At 34.8% G+C, this 21872-nt stretch overlaps 2 protein-coding genes across 8 annotated transcripts; both read right to left on the reverse strand.

Moving 5' to 3' along the window:
* Positions 1–2956: 2956 nt before the first annotated feature.
* Positions 2957–9012, reverse strand: LOC147405089 (uncharacterized). 6 transcript variants are annotated; one of them, XM_086441225.1, is made up of 6 exons: positions 8860–8952; positions 8591–8651; positions 8360–8469; positions 7650–8107; positions 4429–4460; positions 2957–4321 (listed from the first exon to the last, which is right to left on the reverse strand). In XM_086441225.1, exons 4-6 carry the CDS (start codon positions 7981–7983, stop codon positions 3410–3412), a joined length of 1278 nt encoding a protein of 425 aa, XP_086297351.1. In that variant the 5' UTR covers positions 7984–8107; positions 8360–8469; positions 8591–8651; positions 8860–8952; the 3' UTR covers positions 2957–3409. The 6 variants fall into 6 exon arrangements, with proteins under 6 accessions (XP_086297351.1, XP_086297355.1, XP_086297352.1 ...); XM_086441229.1 differs by lacking the exon at positions 8360–8469 and having other exon boundaries at positions 8860–8949; XM_086441226.1 differs by lacking the exon at positions 8591–8651 and having other exon boundaries at positions 8860–8883.
* A 3888-nt stretch (positions 9013–12900) lies between these two features.
* LOC147405090 (chaperone protein dnaJ 10-like) lies at positions 12901–21872 on the reverse strand. Of its 2 annotated transcripts, XM_086441230.1 has the most exons (10): positions 21751–21872; positions 19784–19884; positions 18607–18666; positions 17318–17400; positions 16966–17131; positions 16621–16750; positions 15149–15307; positions 14854–15026; positions 14322–14402; positions 12901–13192 (listed from the first exon to the last, which is right to left on the reverse strand). In XM_086441230.1, the coding sequence occupies exons 2-10, from the start codon at positions 19868–19870 to the stop codon at positions 13103–13105; spliced, it is 1029 nt and encodes a 342-aa protein (XP_086297356.1). In that variant the 5' UTR covers positions 19871–19884; positions 21751–21872; the 3' UTR covers positions 12901–13102. The 2 variants fall into 2 exon arrangements, with proteins under 2 accessions (XP_086297356.1, XP_086297357.1); XM_086441231.1 differs by lacking the exon at positions 21751–21872 and having other exon boundaries at positions 19784–19902.

Raw genomic sequence — 21872 nt, forward strand, 5'->3', positions numbered from 1 at the left:
AAGCTGGTCCTTTAACAAATGGGTTCAAAGTTGAGAAAAAAAAAAAACTGAAATTTGGTGAAATTAAATGGATTGTTTCCCCCTAAATCAGCAAGTTTTCAGCAACAACATCACGACGATGAACACTCTTAACAATCTCTCTCTCTCTCTCAAAATTGTGTTTCAGGATGTGGAGAAAATCAAATTTACATTTAGTCCTCGGCTTTGATCTTTTTAGCTCATCTAAATATAACCATCAAGATTTAACCAAATTCAAAAATCAGGGCTCCTCATGGAGAATAAAAGGCTAGATAGACCTCTTAAAAGTGCCTTGTGGTGCACTCTTCTTGTCTAATAACACGAATACTATAGAAAGTTTCAGGTACTATGGGATGTGTCTTTATTGACCTATACATGTACATTATTAGAGGTTAAAAAAAGGAGATTTTGTTGATGAGATAAGACACAATTTTTTTATGGATCATTCTTTATTGCACCTACCACAGTCAGTGTGTGGACTCCTTAATCGAAAATTTCATAATTTTTTAAATGATAATAATGCCCCTCGATTTTTAATAAGTGCATCCACCATTTTCAAAGAGAAGTTATAACAAAGTTCATACCTCGCTGAAGAAGATGGAGTTAGCAACTAGGTTTTTAAGCTTTTTTTTCCGTATTTTGGACCAATTCGTCCTCTCTAACTCTTCCAAGATTAAGATTTTTTAAAAGAATTGTGCCTAGAGGAACCTCAAGATTAGACCTCATGTTGCACATAATGGATGGGAACCATAGATGCTTTTCACTCTTTAAGGAAGAGTATCTATGGTTTCCATACACTTTCACGTTGTGCAAGGTGAGATCTAATCTTGAGGTCACTTCAGAATAATGCTGAAGTGACCTCAAGTTAGAACCTCATATTGCATTTCTTGATGTGAAAGTGTACGGGAAAGAGCCCTAGATGTTTTCTATCCATTTTCACATCACTCCAGCACGACTCTTCAATGAGCTCAACACCACGAGCATGGAAATTTCTTTAATCTGCAACTCCCTTTCACTTCGAAAATCCACCAACTCTTCTTAATTTTCCCAACAAATCGTGAAAGAATTTTCTTACTCAATTTGAAAGCATTGGAACTCCAATTTTGGAGATGAGAGAAAATAAAAATTAGCCCAAATGACGTGAGAAACTACATTGAATGTAAAATGGAAAAAAATAAATAAATAAATAAATAGTTCACAAAAGTGATGCTCGAAAATATTACAGTTAGAAAATAATTCAAGTTAGATGACCAAATAAAAATAAAAATAAATGCAACCTTCCAATCATTAAATACACTCATTAGACAAGCTAAAGAGTCCAATACCTCCCAATAATTAAATTTCCTTCAAAACCCAAAGTTCCAAGCAATTTTGTTCCTAGATCGAACCAAGAAATTCTGGGTTTTTATTTTTTTCTTAAAAACTAGACATTTTGGGAGAAGAGAAGGGTTGAGGGGGAGCTCATGGGGTTGGCAATCCTCCCAAACATGAACATGGACTTTGTCATCCTCTTGTACCCCTAAGAGAAGTTATTCTGAATTCAAGTAAATACCTTAATAACGACCCTTCAAAGTCTACAACCATAAGAAGACTACTGACCTACTTATAACCAAAAAAGAATACTGACCTGGTCTCCCACCCCCAAACTCCCCAACTCATAGTTCGTCTGAATCTTTCATCTCTACGACTACTTAACTATCAACCACCGTAGTTATTAGGAGCTCAAACATGACTACATGCCACCAAATGCATCTTATTTGACCGCCTTTTATCATTCTACAGAAAGTAATGAGCAAGTTTGTTGATACACCTCACCTCTCCACGCTCCTAAGGACTGAGAACAAGAATCCAGATTTCCAACAACATAACCTAGACCTTATTCTTTCAATCATTGGGTTCCTGTTGGCCTTAGACTCATAAGAAATACTAACTCCGACGGGGACGGAGGGAGGACGACAGAAAAGGTATCAATTAAATAGCCCACCTCACACCACAAAAGACCACCCAACAATGCAATTCTAGGTATGAAGCTCAAAATCCTTACTCTTGGGGAGATAAATGGCTAGAACAAACACCACCTCCAAACAGATCAATAATCTTTTTTCAGAAATTTAACCTGAATAGGTGAGGCATCAACCAAGGCAAACGTGTCGTCAACAAATTAAAGATGAGAAATCATCGGACATCCCACTTTGAATATGAAATCAAAGAATAAATTGTTTTTTTTTTTTTTCTTAATTCTCATTTTGTATGAAATCCATCTCTAATCTCATCAACAAATAAAATATACTAAACTACATGCTATTGAATATGAATAGTAACTTAATCTATAACTAAAAGAAACATTTACAGGCTCGAAACTAGCCACTCACAAAATATCAACTAGGGCATCACATGCCCCTTTGCTCTACCTATTTCATTACTAGATACACCTTGGCACAACAACAGCGCCATCTTCTCTCTTAAATCTCAAATTTGACAATATTTTTTTAGGGACGTTAATTAATTTTACTAACTGAATTATACCTTTAAAAAGACGAATCATTGCCCCACTCTAATCAATAACTCAATTCTATTTTTCCTAATTTCATAATTTGATTTTAACTCGTTTCCCCACCCTATTCATCTCATAACCTAATCTTCAATCTGTTTTAAATCAACATTATTACTTACTAGCAATAAATATTTTAAACCATTAAAGTTTTCTTGCACTTCAATTTTGAAATTTCAGTAAAATTACTTCGTTTAAGCACATAAAAAATAACAAAATCTCTTTAAAATTTAAAAATTAAAAAGGATATGACGTATTAAGCATTAAGCACAGATTTCCAACAACATTACATGACCCAGTAGAAATATTATGAACTTGCACACAACAGGTTGGAGCGAAGTTTGGGATTGGACCTAACAGAAGGGCCGGAATGCTAAAACAGCTCACTAAAGGGAAATCATGAAAGATCAAGGCTTCGAGAATATTTTTCTTCCACAATTTTGGAAAAAAAACAAAACAAAACAGGAGCCTGTTACTTAACAAGATACACGTTATATCTTTCTCCATTCATGATTCTGTTTCAACCGAGACCAAGGTGAGAACAAGTCAAGGAATCCAGGAACCCATCAAGGAATCCAAATCAGGAAAGACACCAAGACAACCATTGTTTGAAGATTTCCAAAAAGATCTAAGAGAGAAGAGTATACTCATGTGTGTGCTTCCTGGGTTTATACTCAACCTCCTGCTTAGCAGCAATTCAGAGGGAGGATATGTAATGACATTAAGGGGCGAAGAATACTATTTATTAGCAGCATATGAAGTAAAAAAGGATTCAAAAAAGGCATGTGCCGACCAATGCAACATATATAAGAGACTTGAGTGGCTCATGGTCTTACCAACTCATTCCTTAAGATATCTTGCCCAAAACCCCTTCCTTCTTGTAGACGACTCACTCACTGACAATGACCTATTTGATTTCATTCCAAGTGAAAAATGCCGCCTCAAGAAAGGGCCCGCAAACGAGCTCCTCAGACTCAAACTAGTCGCCAACTTGGAACCTTTCCCCCCTTTTCCATTAATTTTTTGATGGTCAGACGCAACAGAATCATCCTCGAGGTCACCATCCACGACACGGTTTCGGGATACTCTACTATTTCTCAACTTTGAATCCGCTTCAACTCTCGAAGCTTTTCCAGATATTTTTAAGGTATGCTTCACTCCTGGCACACATACCGGGCAGGAAGGGTCATATCGATCAGTTTGGTATGTCATGTTGTCCAAGCACTCTGCATGGTACACATGCCCACAGACCAAGACAGCAACTACTGAGAGTTCATTAGTGGTTATAATTTTCTGGCTACTCCACGAAGATTTCTCTGTCAAGAGCTTCGAACACATACCACATGTTTGAATATCAACGGATGGAGAAGCTAAGAGATGGCTATTTGATCTTGTTATCTTACCACGACTAGAGTCAAAGGTATCGCTGTCGAAAGACCATCTTTCTCTTTGAGAAGAGGCCACGAGCTCGGTGAAAGCACGCATAGACCAACCATCTGGAGATCGACCTTGAGAGCCCATTGTTATGTCGTTGCTGCACGTGGAAAGGACGAAAGATGGTCTTCCTTCAGACATCGAGTTGTTGTTAAGTGACTTAGATTCAGAAATTCGGCTGTCAGACATACCCCTCGAGAGATGGTGTCCTGGTGAACGACGGGCCCATCTAGATGGGGTTGAGTCGGTAGGAAGAGAAAATGAAAGCTTTGATGCTGATGGATCTGCAACTGTTGTTGACTCTGTTAAATCTTTTACCTATAAAACAATAAGAAAGATGAAAGATGTTAAACTAAAAGCAGGAATGACTGGACTTGAAAACCACAAAGCACACCAGATATCCTCTTCAATTGGTTCAAACTCACCTCGGTCGAGAAACTGCTTCCCATGGACAGATCTGTTCCAAACATGTGTAAAGATATCAGATACACTGAACATGGTTCACCATTTTATGTTTCATAAGAAGTAAATCAACATTTAACGTTGACTGGGAAAATTTTAGTTAGAAATGGAACAGGAACAGAAAAGGAATAGCTGACTGGGAAATGAATAGATGTATGCTGTACACAGACATACTGACCTGATTGTATTAAAAAAAAGAAAAACAAAAACCAAAAACCAAAAAAAAAAAAACTTTTTAGGTCATAAGTATGTTACAGTGGGGGTAATTGGGGCGCACTTGCCCCAAGGAATTTTCAAAGTCTATAAGGAGTAATGAGATATTGCGACAGATAACAGCAGCAGATATAAAAAAATCCGCCGCTATTGCCCCATAATTATTTCTTCTACTCCTATTTGCCCCCACAAATTTTTTTCCACTGTTAAGTGCCCCCACGTAGGCAAAATTCTGGCTCCGCCCGAGTATGACACCAGCAAGTCAACAAACATATTCTCTCTAGAAAGTCTGTTAGTTTATGCACGAGTATCGGGCACTCAATGCGCAGGCTTTCAAGATTCCACCATTAAAAATAGAAGCCATAAATGCTTCAACCGAACATTAGATTTCTTAATGTTCGCGATTCTACAATGGATTAGTAGCATACACATCAGGACTTGTAATGGGTGATATTTAATTTAAGATATTATAGAATATGAGAAATTTTCCCCATTGACAGGATGAGATAGAGCCATCATCATCATCAAAACCCTATCCCAAGTTTTTTTGATAAGTAAAGATAATTCCATTTTGAGCAGTAAAGATGACCAGCTAAAAAAGAATTAATAAAAGCAACAAAAAAACACGCAGCACACTAAGAGTCTAAGAGGAAGTAATACAACACATCTGATCCCATCTAACCAGAAAATCCTCAAAAAAGTTTCCTTTGAACTCCTTAAAGACTTTACAACAAAAGACCTAGAACCGACAACACTGCATCCTCCACAGACTCACTCCTACCTTTGGAAACCCTGCAGCTACAGTCCTTCCGAATCCCCCAACAAATAGCGAAGGCGGTAATACCCCAGAACAACCTCTTGGAATCCACAAAAGAGGATCCCCACTCAACCCACGCCTAGAAAACAATGCGGCCTGACCAAGGCAAGCACCCACAATACTGAATAATTCCAAGAAGTGTTACATGATCCGCCATGCAAATGGGAAATGAATAAGCACATGCTTTGCCAACTCCTCGTTACCCAAGCATATAAGAAAAAGATTAGGACCCGGGAGACCAGGACTCCCCATCTCATGACCTAGTTCCCAAAAATCAAGAAATTCCACGTAGCACACTGCAGTTATCTTGATTAGTCAACCATTAAGGTGGAGTAGCAGTCAAAGATATTCACGAAGGCAATCTTTTAAACATGTGGGGGGGAGCACTTCAATGGCCTAGATCATGAGTCGTATGCCTCAAAGTGTTGAGTATAAACCTCACAAGCATGCCTTCTTAAATGAACACTAAAATTAAAACTAATAAATAACAGAAAATTTAAATCAAAAATATCTGGGGGGTTGCCACCACTAGCACATTCACATAGGGTACATGCTTCTGACATTTGGCATTTGAGGAGCTGAAGTTATGCGAGGCCTGTATTGATTAGTAGTATGACTCAGGAGCTTTTATACTTTTTAATAAGGAACAAGACATTTTGGGGAAAGCCTGCCAAGCCTCAAGGCATAAGCTTCATAAAATATTGTCCCACTGATGATGGTAAGATATATATGGAGCAGCATCAAACATTTTTTTTATAGGAAAAGCAAAAAAAATTATTAACAAGAGAGATGTGGCCAAGAGCACGTCAAACATGAAGAATGATGATAGTAGAGGACAAGAAACATGAAAATGAACACAAAGAAAATAATGTGAGGGGAGGGTACATCAGCATGGAAGAGTCGAATCTTCAAGCCAGGGGAGGGTACATCAACATGGAAGAGTCGAATCTTCGAGCCAGAATTTAATGATAAGTGTTTTGGGGCATCTGTTTTTTTGATGCAAACTTTGGCCGTAGTTTAAGGGTGTATTTTTTGAAGATTTTGTCTTCAGATGAGACTCTATTTGTATTCTTTAGGTGTGTTCTTGTTTGCTTTTGGTTGGTCATCTCGACCACCTTATGTATCTTTTTTCTTTGTGGCAATAAATTTATACTTATTTAAATAAATTTGATAACCTCCCCCAACATGAAAAGTAAAATAAAGGGAAGGCTTGCTTGGGAAAACCCATTGCAAGCTAATATGACCTAAACATGTGCTTCCAGAGCTATTTAACATAGCCAAAAGATAAAAGAAAAGTTCTCCTTTGCTTAAGTGTGAGAAATGCAAAGAAGTCATTTTTATTCAGATTTCATTAATATAAAAGCAGGATATAAGATAAATGTAAATAATTGTTTTTTTGAGAATCAAGGAGGGATATGTAACAAGTGAGTGAGCATCAATCATCTAACGAAGATAGACTTGACGTTTTATAACATTTCAAAAACAACCACAAATTGTAACAGATCTCAATTAAACTAGAATGTAGGGAAAATGCAAATGCAGCCATTTTCTCAACAGAGGAACTGATAAAAAAGAACATCAATTAATGGAAAACACTGACATAGCATGCCAAGTATTGCCAACTCAAGACAACATAATCCGACTTCTACCAGTTTATCAATTCATCACCTGTCACAAATGCATCTATGTCAAGCATGCTAAGATGCGTTAGAATTGTGATATTATAACAACTCCAGTGAACAAAATGAAAAAAAAATGGCATTCATCTCAACCAAAAAGATGCCCTTTTGCAGTTCTTTGTGTTTGAATCTGTAATTCCATATTGTAAAACAACCTGTAACAATTTTTTATTCCATGGCTAATTGGATGGTGCAGAAATACAAATGGAAAATGTTAAGTAGTTGCGATTCACATTTCTAATCCTACTGATGCAAGTTATTCCCTTCTAAATGATATAGATTCACATATCAAAGAGGTTGACGATAATTCCTTTCAAAATTGATAATTTTCCATCTGGGAAAAGTGTTCTAGAAATGTTTGTGATTGAGTAAATAGCTCTACAAAACGAATGGATAAGATCAAATTTGAGGATAGGTTAGTCTTTTGATATTTCTACAAACAATATATTACAGTTTAAAAAATTAAGAAGCCCACCTGAAGCAGGAGTTGTCAAATTTCCTGCAGTTCCATCGTGAATCGGAGACTTTTGCCACACAGGTGAATGTAAATTCTCCAATGGACTTCCTCCATCTGAAATATCTTCTGTTTCTATATCCCTCAAACCCTTATTCACAAACCCACCATTCCCACTGATTCTACGGGAATACGGATCTGGGGGATTCTCTATTTCACCTGCCACACGCCCTCGATTATCCCATCGAAAGCTCCAAGAAGGGGAGTATCCAACACTCCTATACAAAACTTCACTATTGTTTCTGTTCGGAAGATCTCTATCCCTCACAGCAACACATGAACAAGCAGACCCCATAGTCGCTCATACACATATACCAAAGATAATCTAACCAATTATCAAGAAACCCACAAAAACCTCCGATTCTTATAAAAATTCTGAAGTCCGTTGTCTATGAAGAAACCTACACTTTCAATGGCTCCTGAAAAGAAATAAAATCAAACATAATTCAACAAAGACATCGAATTGCAGATTAAATCTCTAGTACAAACTATAAAATAATTAGAACACGCCAATCCATCAAAAAACCTAATTCAGATAGAATCATAAAAGCAAATATCATCAACCCCAACAATAATCAAATTGCAGAAGATTCTAGTATGATTCTGAATTAATAATTTAAAAAAATAATCTCCCAATTAAACAGAAACAAATTTGTAGAAGATTTTAGTACCGAAAGCTACTTGAAACGAGAAATTAAAATCCGTACGATCAGATTTTAGCAACGCGTTCTCTATCAGTGAACCAAAAGATGAAATCAGCCACAAATTACAAAATCACGACCTGTTTATAAAACTCGATTAATTACAGTCAAATCTCCATTAAAATTAAATAAATCTAGATTATTAATTACAATATATACATGAGAACGAAAACATGAACAAAAAATCAAGAAGCAATATACCTAAAATTGAATCTAATCTGCCCCCTTTCCGAAACCTTACCGAAAGTTTCGATCGAGATCCCTAAAATAAAGGAAACTGTTAAACAGTTCTAGCATTCTAGGTCAAAATAAACCCAAATTAACGACCAAAAGAGATAATTAAAGTCAAATCCACCATTACTGTTCAAACAAAGCTTTAATTTCAAAAAATCGATAGTCAAATAAACCCTAGTTTTCAACATCAGTCACAGAAACACAAGCAAACAAATACGAAAGCTTCGAAGTCTCACCTTTCTAGGGTTAGGGTTTCAGAAGTCAGAGAGGGATGAAGAGAGGAGTGGGAGTTTTAACTAAGTTGTACCTAAACTCCGTTAAAGGATATTTGTCTTGTTTCGTTTCGTTTCGTTGCAGTGAGGTTGCCGTTACTTTAACGGAGTTAAAAGAAAGAGAATTGTGCCACGTAGGATATTATTCTGCTTTTTCACGAATCCGAATTTTTTTCTTCTTTTTTTTTCTTTTTTATTATATAATATTCTGACGAAACTGTGAAAGTTAAAGTTGGTGGTCTCTTCTGCAGCACGCCGAGTGCGCAGTACGCATTCCTTTACTTTAGTGGTCATACGTAATCAATGCATTCTACGGGTTCTGACTTCTGAGTCTTGACTTCAGAGATTCGTCGTTGCGCTTGCACACCCGGCGTAGGTTAGCGAAAGTCAGTCATATCGTCTTGGTCTTGCAGAACCCCACCAAACTTCACTTACAAAGCTACTGTTAAGGGTCTGTTTGATTGTAGAGAAATTCATTTTTAAGGATAAATGATTTTCTTGGAAAATCAAAAACAAAATTTGATTTTATGGCATAGTTTTAAAACTCATCTGGTCAATCTTGAACTGGATAGCGTCGACTTGATTGGATTGGATTTCGAGGTTAATTGAACCCAAAACTAAATTGAATCAAATTGGTAAATTATCGAGTCAATTTGGTTGAGTCATCTAGAAAATGCACTTAATCAAGTCAAAACTTCAATCAAGTTATTCTATTAGATTTAATATTTCTATGGATAACAAGATTAATAAAGAGAACTACTATTGCCACACCAACTTTTACTAATGTCGCACCAAATCCTATATAAATCATCGAGGAATTGCACGTAATTGGTGTGATGCTAGTAAAAATTGGTGTGGCAATATCAACTTTCTTAATTAATATGAAAAGTAGCCGATGTCGGCTAGCTTAGGTGTTGTTTGTTAAACAAAAAAAAATAAGTGATGAATGACTTTACATGCTGAAACTTATAAGCATTGAATTTAAGAGTTGAAAAAGTTGTGTATTTAGATGCAAAATCATGTTTGTTACACATTACTAAAACTAGTAAATTGTCTTTTTTACCCTTATAATCATATTATATATTGTTTGTATGTTTTAAATATTTATTTCTTATCAAACACAATAAAATATATTATTTCTTATAAAATTAAAATACAATTCATTTTTAAATAATAAATAATACTCAAATTTTCAATATCTAAATAATAATTTTTATTTCTAAAATCCCACAAATTTCAAATTAAAAACAATAATGTCGTACAAGTCACCAAAATTTGAAATCAACATTGAAAAAACTTATTTTTAGATGAATAATTTTCAATGGAAATGAAAAATGTGTAATTATAAAAGCACCACACGAATTAATAAGGGCAACCCACACCATAGCCAAATCTTTTTATATGAGTTAAAGTTTTTGGAATGAGCCAATTTTTGGTGATGATGATCTATATGGCCTAAAGATCATCCTCACAAAAAATCAGTTATTTCCGAAACTTCTAACCACATCAAAATTGATTTCCAAAAAAAAAAATGAACGATTTACAATTCTTGAACTTGTTTTAATGGGGTTAGAAGTTTCAAGATAGGCTGATTTTTTGTGAGGATGATCTCTTCATTGTAGAGATCATCCTCAACAAAAATCGACTCATTTCCAAAACTTTTAACCCATATAAGATAAAACAAGTCAACCATGGTGTGGGTTTATTAATTTGTGGGATGCTTATATAATTATCTTTTTAAATATAAAGGTATACTTATCTATGCCAAAAAGGAGAAGTGACTACCGCTTCAGTGCAAAAATTAAGCATGAAAATAATGTCGAATTTTTTTCACTTATTTTCAACTATAAACACTAAAAATATAAAGTAAACAAACGCGGCTACTTGACAAAAAGTGTTGAAATTTCTTTTTTCAACATTTAGCACTGAAAAATAGCACAAACAAACAATCTCTTAGCTGGTAAAGTCTTTAATTGATGATACTAGAAACCTGTGTTCAAATCCCATCAACACCAAATAACTAAACTCATTAAAAACAAACCGATAAAAGAAACACAAGATTAACAAATATTAAAAATTATTATGTACATATTAATTTGACTCACTCGAGTTCACTCCATAGCTATCCACTTGACTCTATGGACATCTAAGTCACGTTGAGTTTTTGAGTTTTGTGATTTTGGATTCTAAGGGGTGGGAGTAATTGTTAGAGAATAACGTCACGAGGTGACAAAATCTTTCCGGACAGTGAGATGGGAATTCATTTTCATGGAAAATCACTTAGGATATAATCATTATTATCATCAAAACCTTATCCAAAAGATTTGGGGTTTGCAGGTTCATCCATTCAATTTTAACCATCTTTTTCTAAAGTAAGTTCATATATGTATCTTCAATCATAGTATTAATGTCCATCGAGTCAAGTAAAATTCATGACTCGCAAGTTGACTCAAATGAGTGAAATAAAAATATATTAAATTTATAAATAATTAAACAATATTTTTAATGATTTAATATAAAGGGTAAATTACACTTTAACCCTTGTAGTTTAACATAATTTCATTTTGACCCTCTAATGTTTTGATAATTGCACTTACCTCCCCTTTCACTAAGGAGTTAAAATTTAAATGTTATTTTACTATTTTACCCTCTTATTTTATATTATTTTTTATTTAAAAAATAAATTAAAATACTTCCTTCTTAACATTCATTGAACTCATTTTTTCACGACATATTTTTATTTATAAAAAAGAATAATATTTTAAAAAAGGTAAAATGATCTCTATAAAAGGAACCTAACAATTAGGTTGATGACAATTTGACAGAAAGGGTAAGTGAATCACTTAGATAACTATAAGAGAGGTAAGTGCAATTATCAAAACATTAGAAGTTAAAATGAAATTATGCCAAACCTATAGGGGACAAAGTGTAATTTATCCTAAAATAAATGATGATATTTATTTTTTATTCTTTACAAATATTACTGCTTAACCAAGTCAAATTTGATCAACATTTTTATCTGAGATATTTTTCAATCTAACTAGGTCAACTAGACAAGCTGAGTTGATGATTTGCCAAGTAAATTAAATTGACTAGTTTCATTGGAGTGGACCTTCCACTCTCTCAAGATCCCTAACTGGGATTATAAGCATTCTGTTCAGTGTTCTTTCATTGAACACAACTAAATCATCTCAATCAACTTTCTCTTAATTTATGACTTATTGGAGTCACTCCAACAATTTCTAAATATATTTCTTTCTACTCATCATCTCAACACTTTCCTTTGGAATAATAACTTGACTCCCCCTCTGACATACTCCCTCTTCTACTCTCCTGAAATGACATGTGCATAGTACCATAGATTTTTTCCTTGTGATACACCACTGCACATCCCCATAAATACATGCAGTTGTGCATCCCAAGAACAATAAATATATATATATATATGATTTTATACTCATGTCACGTCAGGAGAGTATGTCGGAGGAGAGCCAAAAAATCAAATCATGATTTTCTGACTCAAAAACTCACTCCGTGTGTATGCGGGTGACATGACAAGGGCACAGAACCATAAATCTTTTTCTTCAGCATACACAAAGAAAATGATTGATGGTGCTGTGCCCTTGGCACATCAGTCAAGTACAGACCAAGACTCCCTTTTAAAAAAAAACAAAATAAAAAGGTTTCGAAAAATTCACGAGTTTCAATGCAGCCTGATTCATTGGTCGCAATCTCAATCACAGACAATTCAAGAAAATAATGGAATATAAGTTCGCCATCAAGAGATGCTTGCATGCATCCCTCTAAACACATTTCAATACAATGTGCAAATGTGTTTTTCAGCCAATTTTTTGTATAAAATAAAAATTCTTTCCTTATCTTTTTACGAGGTTCAATCGGTTCAACGGTACATAAACCAAATCTACTGTAGAAGGTTTCATACAAAGCTATTAAGTGAGATGAGATGAAAATAAAAAACAAAAAAGAGAAACAAAACAAATAGAAAAAAAAAAATTGTAAATAGTATAAGACACGTAAAGAGTCCAAAACTAATGTTTAGCATATGTGGGACTAAACCCATAAAACATCTTTTTAACACTCACAAATACATGAACACATCAACAATACTACCGAAAACATCTATCATCTATTACATGAACATACACCAATTAAGATATAACTAAGTACCTTAAACATTTCATGATGCCTATGATGACGTCGATGATGATTCGACATCTCTCTTTTGGTCTCTCTCATGGCGCAAACTGTTTTCTCTGCTATAAAGATCCTTGGCACCCTAAGAAGTTATAGGAAAACAATGTGAGTTTTAATTTTATATGAATTAATTACATAAATTGTAGATGAAACATTCTCCAAAAACTGATTAAATTACAATAGAAAAGAAGTTCATGTCATAAACTCAATAAATCTATCAGACAAATGTCATACATAGTAAGGTTCGAGTTCAAGGTTATAACAATAAGTCAAGTACCTGACCAAGTTATAGGAAACACACATTTTAAGTTTGAAACCAAATTACCTTCTCCATTGCCAGCTTTTGATCTACTTCAAGAATAATTTTAACCTTTCGAGAAGTTACCTTTTCTCTACTCTTTTGGCTATAGTTCTAATTGTTGAAATAAATACAATAGATGTAAGTGGTTGGGACATCAAAATTGTTACTTTTGCTCCTTTCCCTTGAAAAATGTATTTAGAAGTCATTGTATGCTACTATGCTTAACCGTGTGAAACTTGCCATTATTTTATTTGCTTTATCTGCTTTGGCTTGAATCTCCGCCGGATATAAGAGTTTGAATCAATTTAACGATCAATGATCAAGTAAATTGTAAGAGCTAGGTGTAGCGCTGGCAACGGGTGAGACAATATCCAACTCATCTGACCCAAGTTATTCGGGTATTTGTACAATTTTCTTATCCATAATTATTTTATCCAAATTTTTTTAGGTTGGTTATGGATGTGCATCATATCCAATCCAATCCAAACTGAAATTCATTTATCCGAGTTTAATCCGATAAATTCACAATAAGATATATGCATAACCCAAAATTAAGGTCCTTCCATCAACTTCACAATGGGTATATATCCAACTCGGATATCCGCTTGAAATTTGGGTACAAGTCGGATATGGATAGCCTCTAAAAATTTGAATAAATGGTAGGATATGGATACCCTTAGCAAAACTGGGTAACAAATCGGATACGGATATCCAGATATAGAGTTGGATAAGGAGACAGATATATGCTTCATCCGACCCATACCCAACCCATTGCCAGCCGGGAGAAAGTAAAGGTCTCATCCCTAAGATCACAATCGAAAAGAATTAAGTACCAACTGGAGACCATTTAGAATACCACTAAAAATTGTGAGAAAGACACGTAAATTAAAGGAATGAAATGAACACTTACTTGGAAGATTGTTCCAAGCTTTTTCAAAGCTTTGGCTCGTAGCTTGAGCACATCCTTTGAAACACTAGTATCTTTGAGAACCTGAAGCAGAGTATAGAACTAAAAATCAGTTCCTTAGTTATGCAGTCATGTTTTGTCTTTTTAAACATTTTTATCGGGTTTTGTCAACATGTTCCCTAAGGGCACACGTTAAGGTGCATTCAATACACCATTGAAATAAACATCTGAGTGTAATTTTGATAATAAAAATCCTTTTTAGGGCATCTTTTGTTAGTAAATGCATTTCCAAGGTGCAATTTTTAATGCAATTTAATGTATGCCCTGAGAGCACATGTTAACAATACCCTTTTATAAGTCAGACACACAAAAAGACTTGCAAAAATGTACTTCAGTTTTGTTTGTGTTTTCTTTGTTTTCAGCTATTATTTGTGGAATACCTATACAATTTATTCTATCCATCTATATTGCATGGAGGGTTACTTGAGTGTAAATTTATTTTCTCAAAGCAGGATGGACCATAACCAAAGCTCACCGCTCGGCAGACATGTGAGAGAGTTGACTCAATGTCAACCACGTTGATCTTCCAAAGATTGTTAACCATGGCTTCTTTCTTATCTTCAATGACTTTTGACAAGTTCTCTTCGCCATTCTCATTGTGCTCAACCTTCTTCCCATCATCCTGCATAAGAATTAAAGATACTGCACCTACACATTCCGGAATACAAAAGAGTCAGTTTCTTTTATCTTAGAAACTCCAAACGAAAATGATGGGGCCCAAACCATTTCTCCTCCAAAGAAGCTCTCTTTAATTGCAGACAAAATTTCACCTGAAGCTGCTGTTACTTGTGATTTTATACAGTGACCTTTGTCTCGCACCCATTCTGCTAAGAATGGCACACCCATGAACCGTACATTCTTCCCAAGTTCCTTAGCAGATTGCCTCGTGTAAATATAACCGATAGTGTGCAACATAGCCTCACCAAAAGCTGAAATTCAAAGTATGATTTCTTAAAAAGTGTAATTTGGTGAGGAAAAACAAAGGGGGTGAAAACAATGTTGAGTGTATATTTTCCTCCTCTCTCAGGTGTGTCATACCGCATTTAAGCCCTGTGACCTTCGTTATATTCATAGTTCTCCCCCTCTCCAACAGATCGGTCTTTTGGAGTAATTGGTTGATTAACATGGTATCAGAGTACTAGGTTTGTATGGGTCACGGGTTCAATTCTTTCCACCATTATGGGTGAGGGGGAGTGTTGAGTGTATATTTCCCTCCACTCTCAGGTGTTTTATACCCCATTTAAGCCCCATGACCCTCTAATATTCATAGTTCTCCCCCTCTCCAACAGATCGGTCTTTTGGAGAAGTTGGTTATTTAACAAACAGTGCTTCTTTCTCATTTTAATAGAGCGGGTTTTCAAAGAAATTGTGATCCTATGTTCCTTGGGTATGGCAAAGACAAAACATTTGTACATTAAAAAACGAAGTGCTAGTCACCAATATGGCATCCATTTTGAAGTGCCCAGGGGTATTATAGTAATTTGATCTCATAACTATTTGAGTTCACAGTTTCCACAACTGATCAGGGCTAATGAGAATAAAAAAACATTAACTTTGCACTACATTAATAAAGTAGTGGAACACAAAAAAAGATTTAGATTCATAGAAGTGAAGTAGATTTCGCTATTTCAATTGTTTCTGCAGCAAAGTTCGGTTTTGGACAAAACCGAGAATGAAATATTGAATGTTCTGGATTGTCTTAGAAAGTCAATGTTTCACTTGAGATCCTTTCCATTTTTTCTCCCAACCGAAAAAACAACTTGAAATGAAGATTTTAAACCTTGTTCAAGGGTATGATTAGGTTCAAGGATTCTAACAAGGAAGAGAAAGGAGTGGAGTTCGAAGAATCATGCACATTTCAATTCAGACCACTTAATCATGGAAGGATAATTGCTCAACTTGACTAGATGGGCCTCCAGTAATGGTTCAATATTTGTAAGAACTTGATTTTATTCCAGAAAAGACACTCAAATTGTTGAAGAATTTGGTTCAGTTTCCAACAATTTTAATTTTAATTTTAATTTTTTGGGGGGTTGGGGGGGAGCTAATGATCCAATGATTCTTTGGCCATGTTCTTTAAGTAATACCATCTCATAAGCATGAAAATATTAAAAAATGAGAAATTAAAAAGAAGAATTTGGTTCAGTTTCCAGCATATTTAATGACCCAATGATTCTTTGGCTATGGACTCTTAAGCACAAAAATATTAAAAAATGACAAATTCAAATGCAGATTTTATTACCAGCTTCCGAGAGACGGCGGGCTTCTAAGTTTGCCTGCTTTATGAACTCATCCCTTCGACCTTCAACATATGGCTGAAGACGGTCTTTCAGATGTTTTACAAGCTTTTCTTCCCGTTTACTCTGCATCTCCTGTACTTCAACAATGAAATGGTGATTCACTGGCATGAATTGAGGTGCTTAATCTAGAGAAATTCAATTGCCACACCAAATTTTACTAACGCTACACCAATTCATATGAAATCATCAAAGAATTAGCACACAACTTGGTGTGAGTTAGTAAAAGTTGGTGTGGCAATAGAAGCTCTCTTAAGTCTATTTGAGAACACTAGTGAATGACGGGGTACCCTCATCTTGTCCAGAAATTTTTGTTCTTGGCCTTCTGGGGCCTGTAAGTCTTCTTCAGTTTCCTCAGATAGTAAAGAAGCCATGGCAAGCTGACCAATATAGTCTTCAAAGAACTCACTTCCGAAAAGCATCCCAAATACAGCGGCAGGATCCACCAAAGAATCTCTGAAATATGGAAATGTGTTAAGCCATAAATACTACAACTCTCTCTTCTTCTTGTATTTTAGATGAAAAAATAAGGATCGGATTAACATGGCAAAGCATAGCCAAGAAGAAATAACATTTTCAACAATAAGTAAGGCCCCACAATTTCAATTAGAACACCCTATGGAGAAATTTGTGTCAACTTACTGGGATATGCCCGCCTTGCCATGCTGGTCATAGGCTTCACGCTTCTCAGGATCACTTATAACTTGATAAGCCTCCCCAAGTACCTTTGCAATTATAACATAATCCATAGAATAGCAATTATGTTCATTTGTGTACTAACTGACATAATAATAAACAACAACTCCTAGACCACTAGAATACCTAATTAATTCATCTTTATTTGTGTTTTGTCCTTAGTATATATTGAGTAGGAGTAGTTTTGGCATTTATCTTTAATTTACCTATTTGTGGACTATCTGATTACATAATCATCAACTTTTTCCTGTCCGTCAATATTTGTAGTCCATCATTCATTATAAATATTCTTCTTATTGACATCCCTCTCCCTCTACATAATAATTCTCCTCTCTAGATAGTCTTAATCTCAATTTCTCTCCTTTTTGTTGACATCTCTATCCTCTTTAAATAAAAACTCTCCCTCCTTCATCTCCATCATCTCTTTCTTCTACAAATTAGTAAGATTCCTGGTTTTATCAAAGCTCCCCGTGGTGCTCCTGCTAACATTGCTTCCACATTACAAAGCTTGGTGGTGACCCTAAGGAATGTATCACCCCCCCACCCCACTGTGTGAGAGATACAAATATTTGTATATTTCTAGGGTTAAGGTCAGGATCTAGGGTGTTATTTTTGTTTTATTAGATTTTGGGTTCGTTGAGAGAAGCAGAATAAGATGCCTGAAGATCTAATCCATTAGATCTCACTTGGCCACATCAACACATAGATTTCATTTCACGTCTATCCTTTAGTTTCTGCCTCCCTCATGGTGTTTATGGAGCTTGAAATGATAGGCACATGTTAGCAAAGAATCACTGTGACGCAAGCAGAGTTTTCCAATTTTTTTTATATTTTTTTGCCTTGATGTTGATTGATGAATCGTCAACGTGTGCTACATTTATGTTATGGTGCTTACTATCAGTTGCTTGTTTGACATGCATATGAGGAAGGTATGTCAAATAGTAGCACCTAAAGGAAATTCCATCTCTTATAAAAGTGATTCAAAGGGAAATGATTCCATAAAAACACTTCTACTAAACATAAAGTCATGCGAAACAGGTCTAAGATATCCAGTTGGGACTTATTTTATTCAAATGGCTCCAATTCCTACTACAAAATAAAAGGACCCACATTCGTTTTTCTTTTTTTCGCTGTTCTTTGTAGATAATAAACCCTAATCTCTACTTCAACATTGCATAAACAATGCAAGATTCTGATTCATCCTTCAATAAGTAAATTAGACCAAAAAATCGTACCTGAAAATTGTGGGCCGCCTGTGGATCTCCAAGATTTTTATCTGGGTGTACCAGCCTTGCCTACAAGAGAAACCCATGAAATAACTTTATAATAAACTAAAGGACGTTAAATTATTATAGGTACTATTGGCACACCAATTTCTACTTATTACATCCCAATTTCTTAAATTATTTATCACACTCTAATTAGAGATTAAAATGCACCATTCAAACATTACAACAGCTCGGTTCAAGTTATTACTTCAACATTACAAAACATTATAACACATTCAAATAACTTCAACAGTTCTTTACAATTAGAATTAGGTCCATATAAAATCCTAAATCTAACAAATAGAAATGTTTAAAAAGGAAAAGGAGAATGTTTCTATCGGCACCCCAACTTTTACTTATTCTCATCCATTGACTCTTTTTTTATTCTAATTGAGGTGTAATAAGTAAAGAATTGGGGCGCCGATAAGAGCTCTCTAAATTATTCAATCTATAGCAAAGGATTCAGACATCTCATTCATGCTTCGTGGTGCAGTATTAATGAAAATATAATTAGGACCTCTCATGATGGGACCCATAGATTCCTACCAAAAATATATAGGATGATGATCTCCGATCCTGTTTTGTGTGTGAAGGAAGAATAACAAATTAGGTCTATGCTTTATACACTGAAGTGCCTCCAAAAGAAGCATTAAGTTGTGAATGTAATCCTCCAAAGATCACCATCCATACAAAGATAATGCACCAATAAGACCACTGAGTGATGGTTAACAAACAGAACATCTCGGTGTAACTTCTAAAATTTTCAATATTTCTAGCTGACCCTAAACAGATCTGAAACCCAAAAAGAAAAATAAAATAGAAATTTAAAATACTGATTAAAGGTTTTTTTTTCCAGATTAGATAGTAAGAAAAAAATGATATTCTTTGTAATTTTGAAAATGAAGCAACGTGATTCTAGGGTCATGGGTTGCAATTTTCCCGGTTTGTGACTAAAATGACCCTAATTATATTAAATTATATATAAAAGTGAGGGTATTTATGACCACTCAAATTTTGGTGTCGAAGCATTTCTACTCCACCTTCTTCATTATAAGAATAAAGATTCGAAACATAGCTGGACCTAATTATACACACTACTGAAATTTACAAAATTAAACCTGTTGACATGAGGTTGAGAGCTTACCTTAAGGTAGTAAGCCTTCTTGATCTCAGCTGGAGATGCATCAATGCTCACACCCAAGATGTCATAATATTCAGTTTCCTTCACCATAACTTCAGACCAAGCTAGGAAAATAAAAATCCCCAAAATCAGATCCTATGATCAATCATAAAAGGGGGTAAATCACTTAGATAAACATTGGTAAATCACTTAGATAAACATTTTCCTCCCTAACTTAGTAAATATTTTAAGCCTTACTAAGGGTCGTTCTGCTCAAATGGATTACCATATTGGCAATCCAACACCACAGCCATCTAAATTTCATGGGGAAAAAAAAAATTCCTTTGGGCTTGATCCAGAGTTTTGAAAATCGGTGCTCCCGAACTTCCACATAACTCACAAATTTAAAATTAAAATTCAGCGGTGAAAAATAACTTTTTTTTTTTTTTAATTTCGAAGTCCATAGAACTTTGTCCTCTACAACCCTGAAACATCAGATCATGGTTTTGCATGCAACAAGTTAAGCCCAAGGACCCTCGGTGAGGATGAAATCCTTACTAACTTAGTAAGGCTAGTTGAACTCAATCACTTGAAGCCCAAAAAATGAAGACAAACTCCAGTGCTTGGTATCATGTAGGAATCCATTTGATGAATTGTTCGCATTTGACTGGTATCCGATATGACTCCTCTATTACTTAGAAAATATTGTCATAAACAATAAAAATTGACCGAGTTGGCTGGGTTTTATATATTTGGATAATTAATTAATTTTTAGGAATTAAAATATTTATTATCTTAAATAAATATGATTTTGTGATGAAACATTCTAATCTAGGGCTTAAAATGGGTTTGGGTCGGCTTGGATCTGAGTATATTCATATCCGGATCCGACTTGGATCTTATTAGTTAAAACCATATTGATTACATTAAATCCGGATCCGACCTGACCGATTTATTGATTCGGGTCGGATAATTTTGGATTATTCAACATTTTTTTGTTATTTAAATAGGAATCTATATTATAAATAATGAAAAGTGAGTTGAATGATTTATATACTAGATGACTCAGGTGAGTCAACTCGATTTTTGGGACTAAAGATTTTTGCCTGGAGTTGTAAACCCCACCCACATAGGTGGGAGTTGTAACTCCTTTAAAAATGGGCGTTGAGGACCTTCTTGGAGTTGCATCTCCATGGAATTGGTGAACCAAACAACCTATTAGAATTTTAAGGTGAAAGTTGTAACTCCAACCCCCATTTCCAAACACACGCTTACAGTAGTAGTGGTAGCATGGTTTCAAAACTCTTCCGAGACCGAGAGGTATCGCCCAAGTCGCCTCGGTATCAGGCATGGACGAGACAGACGGACAAGTCAATTTTTCAGACGAGATATTGATCCCCACGTTCATTACTCTTTTTTTTTTTTTTTAAACTAATGTATCGGAAAACTCATCCGAGACACCTCGGTATCTGGCATGGACGAGACGCAAAACCAAGTTTTAAACCATGAGTGGTAGTCGTAGTAAAGTCCAAAGATTAGTAAAAATGAAATAGCCCCAACTTGTACAAGAACAAAGATCGTTCTTTAAGACGAGATTCAATCCAATCAACAATTGTACATTAATCAACAATCAACAATCAACAAAATTAGATTTCCAAGAGGGAAACAAAACAATTAAAAAAAGAGAGTAGAGAGACAGAGAACAATCTAACAGATATAAACAATGGGAGGGACAATAAAAATAAGAAATTAACATTTTAGACAGAGAACAAACTTTAAAAATTAAAAAATAAAAATCTAAACTTTTAACATCCTCACATTTGAATTCAATGCCATAGACGACAGTAAATTAATCAGATTTTCAGTAGATGCTTAGATTCTAAGATAAAGAACTGAGAATTTAAAAAACGAACCAAAATAAGAAGAAAAAAAAATCTCAAATCAAATCATTAATGTAGCAAAAATTAAAAATAATAATGAGACAATCTTACAGCAATAGATCGATTTAGGGTTTTAGAACCTCTTCTTGTTCTTCGTTTAGAAAGTTTTTGAGAGAAAATGGAGGAAGGAGAAGCGAAGAGATACTCAGATATTTAAGGAAAATAGTCTCATC

Source organism: Akebia trifoliata, chromosome 4, assembly GCF_017979445.1.
Source record: "Akebia trifoliata isolate Shusen 1 chromosome 4, ASM1797944v1, whole genome shotgun sequence".
Lineage (NCBI taxonomy): Eukaryota > Viridiplantae > Streptophyta > Magnoliopsida > Ranunculales > Lardizabalaceae > Akebia > Akebia trifoliata.

Bases quoted from the DNA above. Each gene is read 5' to 3' on its own strand.
- LOC147405090 (XM_086441230.1), bottom strand. From the start codon at position 19,870: ATGGTGAAGGAAACTGAATATTATGACATCTTGGGTGTGAGCATTGAT. The intron at 16,751-16,965 runs GTACCCCGTCAT...GTTGAAGTACAG, and splicing joins AATTTCTGGACAAGATGAGG to GAGATGCAGAGTAAACGGGA. The intron at 15,027-15,148 runs GTGAAATTTTGT...CGGAATGTGTAG, and splicing joins ACAAGTAACAGCAGCTTCAG to GTGCAGTATCTTTAATTCTT.
- LOC147405089 (XM_086441227.1), bottom strand. From the start codon at position 7,983: ATGGGGTCTGCTTGTTCATGTGTTGCTGTGAGGGATAGAGATCTTCCG. The intron at 4,461-7,649 runs GTGGGCTTCTTA...TGTTTGGAACAG, and splicing joins TTTGACAACTCCTGCTTCAG to ATCTGTCCATGGGAAGCAGT. The intron at 4,322-4,428 runs GTGAGTTTGAAC...ATTGTTTTATAG, and splicing joins GAAGCAGTTTCTCGACCGAG to GTAAAAGATTTAACAGAGTC.